Source organism: Octodon degus, unplaced genomic scaffold (assembly GCF_000260255.1).
Source record: "Octodon degus isolate 3935 unplaced genomic scaffold, OctDeg1.0 scaffold00029, whole genome shotgun sequence".
Taxonomy (NCBI): Eukaryota; Metazoa; Chordata; class Mammalia; order Rodentia; family Octodontidae; genus Octodon; species Octodon degus.
The window spans coordinates 12,852,187-12,856,228 of NW_004524605.1; the positions used below are offsets into that span (position 1 = coordinate 12,852,187).

General features: G+C 48.0%; 1 protein-coding gene across 5 annotated transcripts in view; it reads right to left on the bottom strand.

The window, feature by feature from the left end:
• Havcr1 (hepatitis A virus cellular receptor 1) overlaps positions 1–3,691 on the bottom strand; it is a 30,838-nt gene extending 27,147 nt beyond the window's left edge. For 4 of the 5 annotated variants that reach the window (XM_023713238.1, XM_023713237.1, XM_023713234.1 and 1 more), the window contains exons 1-2: positions 3,401–3,691; positions 2,789–2,930 (exon numbers count right to left, since the gene is read on the bottom strand). In XM_023713238.1, coding sequence (XP_023569006.1) covers positions 2,789–2,840 — 52 coding nt within the window. In that variant the 5' untranslated portion in view covers positions 2,841–2,930; positions 3,401–3,691. Of the gene's footprint in view, positions 1–2,788; positions 3,080–3,400 lie in introns of those variants that run through there. The other variant, XM_023713235.1, reaches the window with a different exon arrangement.
• Positions 3,692–4,042: the final 351 nt, after the last annotated feature.

Consider the following 4,042-nt stretch of genomic DNA (forward strand, 5'->3'; position numbering starts at 1 on the left):
TTTGGAGAAACCGGGGATTGAACTCCGGCCATTGCGCTTGCCAGGGAAGTGCTTAGTCCACTGAGCCATCTCCCTGGCCCTCTTTCTTTTCTTTTTTCAGCATCAGGAATTGAACTCAGGGCCTTGGGCTTACCAGGAAGGTGTGTTATACCAGTGAACTACATCTCAACCCCAAAATCATTATTTCTAGTTTTCCCTTTTTGTTTTGTACTGGGAATTCAATGTAGGATCTCACATGTACCAGGAAAGCACTGTGTCGCTGAGCTCTTTGAAGTTTTCACTTTTTAATATATTTATTCTTATTATTTTCTTTGTGTATTCTGTAAACATGAATTTATACCATTATTTTCTTTTTTTTTTTTTTTGTCTTTTAGTAAGGATCTACAGAGTCTCAGTACATAGATCGGATTCATAGAGATCCGCCTGTGTTCATCCTCCCCAAAGCTTGGATTAAGGAGCCAGGGACATGGCTCAGTGGAATAAGCACTTGCCTGGCAAGTGCAAAGGCCTGAGTTCAATCCATGGCTCCTCAAAAAAAAAAAAGAGCTGGGATTATAGATGCGCACCACCATGCCCAGTCTTCAACTGCCTTCTTAGAATGCCCCAGGGGTGGGGCCAGGGCCTGTATCTGCCTAAGCAGGCACTTTAATCTGCTAAACTATTTGGCCAGCCCTATGATTTTTCTTTTTTACACCGGACAATGAACTCAGTCTCACGACTGCAAGGGAGGGGCTCTAGCACAGAGCTATTTTCCCAGAAGGCATTATTTTGAGACAGGGTCTCACTAAGTTACCTGGCATTGGCCTCAAGCTTGAAGCATTCTTCTCTCAGTCTCCCGAGTAGCTGAGAATTCAGGTGAGCTCTACATGCCTAGCTACAGTTTAAACTTTCCAATTTTAATCCTATCCACATTTTTCTGTTAGGATATTACTTACCAGTATGAATGTTTAATGGACACATGTGTAGACAAGGCAGGCGAGTATAGTTTATATTTTTACCGTTATACAGAGAATTGCAAAATATTTCTAATGCAAAACTGTTATATATATATAGATTTCCTAGAGGAAAGATTGCTAACAAAAATTAACCAGGAGGCGATGCACGGATGTGTGCCGCCATGCCCAGCTCACGGGGTTCTAAAAAATTCTAATACTAATAGTAGAAATGGGAATATAGTGAAAAGACTCCCTTCCACTCCAGGTTCTTGATCCTCTCCTCCAGATGCAATCTCTGTATCAGTTCAAATACACTTTTAAAAAATCAAGTCTGTACAGGCATAGTGGGACACACCTGTAACCCCAGCACCAGAGGAGGCTGAGGCAGGAGGGCCACAAGTTCCTCCCCAGCATAGGCAATTTAGAGACTTACCAAGATCTTTTGAGGGAGAAAAAAAAAAAAAAAAAAAGAAAGAGTGGGTGACACAGCTCAGTGTGAAGGTCCTGGGCTTAATTTCCAGTATTTAAAACATAAATATAAATCCTATTGTATTTAAACTCCAAATTTTTAATTTTCATTACATTTTAAAAGGGTTCTTATTCCTGAAATTATTTTATCTATAACTGACACACCAACAAAAGAAGAACTAATGTGTGGTTTAAAATAGCATTGGCTAAAAGCATAAGTCTAGTAAACTCTTCAGGAATCAAAATTTTTAAAATGCATTGACCAACACTTCTAGGAAGAACCAAGGCTAATTAGAGGCTTTATAGTCTGTCAAAAAGAACTTCTAACCAGAGATCTCTTCTGAGCACAGCCCGGAAAGCGAGTCAGTCAAACACAAGGCCTGAAAGCCTTCGGCAGCAACCTAATGATGCACTTGAAAACCAATGCAGTGGGGCTGGAGAGATGGCTCAGTGGTCTAAAGCACCTACTTGGAACAAGCTTAGCAAAGCACAGGGACCGTGGTTCAATCCTCCAGCACCACATGCCAGTCAGCTCCGCCCCCTGGTGGGCTGAGCTGGCCACACACACACACACACACACACAAATAAATAAAATTTTAAAAAAACCAATGCAGTGACCAGGTGTAAGGGCACAGGTCTGTGACCCCAGAAGGGAGTAGGACTCCAATTTTAAACCCAACGTGGGCATCTTAGTGTGCCATGCCTCAAGATAAAACTTATAAATAGGGAGAAATGTAGCTCAGCATGAATGCCCTGGGATCCCTCCTCAGTACAAGAGGAAGATAGAAAGGGAGCGGGGTAGAGAGGGAGTTTTTACTTATAATGGTGGCTCAACACAGATTTAAAACACTAAAAGGCACAGAACTGAATGAACAGGGGGGGTGGGAGGCAAATAGTTGAGGAGGTTAAAGTGCCTGCTTAGGCAGAGGAAGGACCTGGGTCCCTGGAATGTAGTGCCAGTTCTGCCCTCGGGGCCACTCAGATGGCCACTGAGACTGGGCATTGTGGTGGTGCGCACCGTGTGATCACAGCTCTTGGGAGGCTGAACACAGGCGGATCACTGCGAGTCTAATCTATGTAGTGAGACCCTGTAGACCCTACTAAAATACAAAACAAAACAAAAAAAAACCTGAATGAAACGCTCACTCCCCTGTGTGCACACATCTACCCACACCTGCCCTGTTATAGTATGAATCCCAGCTCCTGTTCTTCCTCTCAGCTCGCTCCCTAAGCCCTCGAGCTTGGAGTTCATAGCAGCGACATAACTATGTTGAGCACGATTTCATCCCAGCTCTCTGCTCCTCAGCGGCACTGAACCAACCTGTAAGCCCTGATCCTGTCTTCCTCCTCAATCACCAGCCGCAGAGGCCACCCTGCTCACTCACCTGTCTGAAGGAGAAGGAGGCCTAAGACGACCGCCTGAGGCTGCAGGATCATGCTGGCCCCAGGGTGTGTGCACCTCGCAGGTCTTGATCCTCAGGGTGCAGCTTCTCTTCTGGCCCCAACCGTCAGTCACGAGCACCTGCTCTGAAGGAGGAAAGCAGACAAGGCTGCAGAGCTGTGTAGGCTCCTCGGGGTGGGCAGGGTCAGCTCTCTCCTTCCCCAGTTCCTTCCCACCCACAGCCTGCGCTCTGACTCTGGTTCTGACACAAGAGCGAAGGCAGCACTCAGCAAGCACCCAGAGTTGGTGATGATGAGGAGTGTGGGGAGAAGCCGCAGAATCCAGAGCAAGGGCTGACTTCTGGGGCAGAGAGCTGGGGGCAGTGGTGGGAGCCTCGGCTCAGTCAGCTCCGTGCCAACATCACCGAGCCTAAGAGGGGCGGAGAAGGACACGAAGCCCTCTGTCCTCTCACAACCGAAGCAGCAGCTCAGGCTACCTGCGCTGAGGGGTGTCAAGAGGACCTCAGCACACACTGGGTTCATTCACAGGGCTGGGGACCTTAGTGTGACACAGCCCTCTGAGCCTTGATGTCCTCCCTGCTAACGCAGAGCTAAACCCCCTACCTCTGTCTCCTGCAAGCTATCAGCCTCATGAGCCCAGGAGCTGGGGCAGAACTCTGAGAGCTGCCCTGCGGTTCCGAGGGCCCCGGTGCCCAGCTAAGGGAGCACCCCTTCCCGTGCAGAGGCTCTGTGCTGGAGACGCGCTGGCATCCACGTGCTGCGGGCGGCTGCTTTTCACTCATCCAAGCAGCAGGAAGCTGACACTCTTTCTTACTCACTAAGCCACGCAGACATGAGTAAGCCGCCTAGTCCTTCATTAACTCCTCCTTTGGAGTAAAGAGTCAGGAATTCCCTCCCAAGTAGTAACAGGTGCTCCACTTCCGACTTTGCAGCTATGAGGGGCTTCGTGGAGATGGGGTGGGCTTGGCTCACCAAGGCTGTGTCCCACCTTCTGCGTGAACCCTGCAGCAACAGCAGTGACTTGGCTGAACCAGGGCCTTGCATGCCTTCCATCCCTAGGAAGATCTGAGTTTTAATTTTGACACAAGATCTTGCTGAGTTACCAAGTTACCCAGAAAGAGCTCACATTTGCAGCCTCTTTGCCTCAGCCTCCAACACTGCTAGGATTACAGTTGTGTGCCACCCCACCAGGCTCTTTTCCACCTCTTGTGAAATATACCATGTAGACTACATTATTG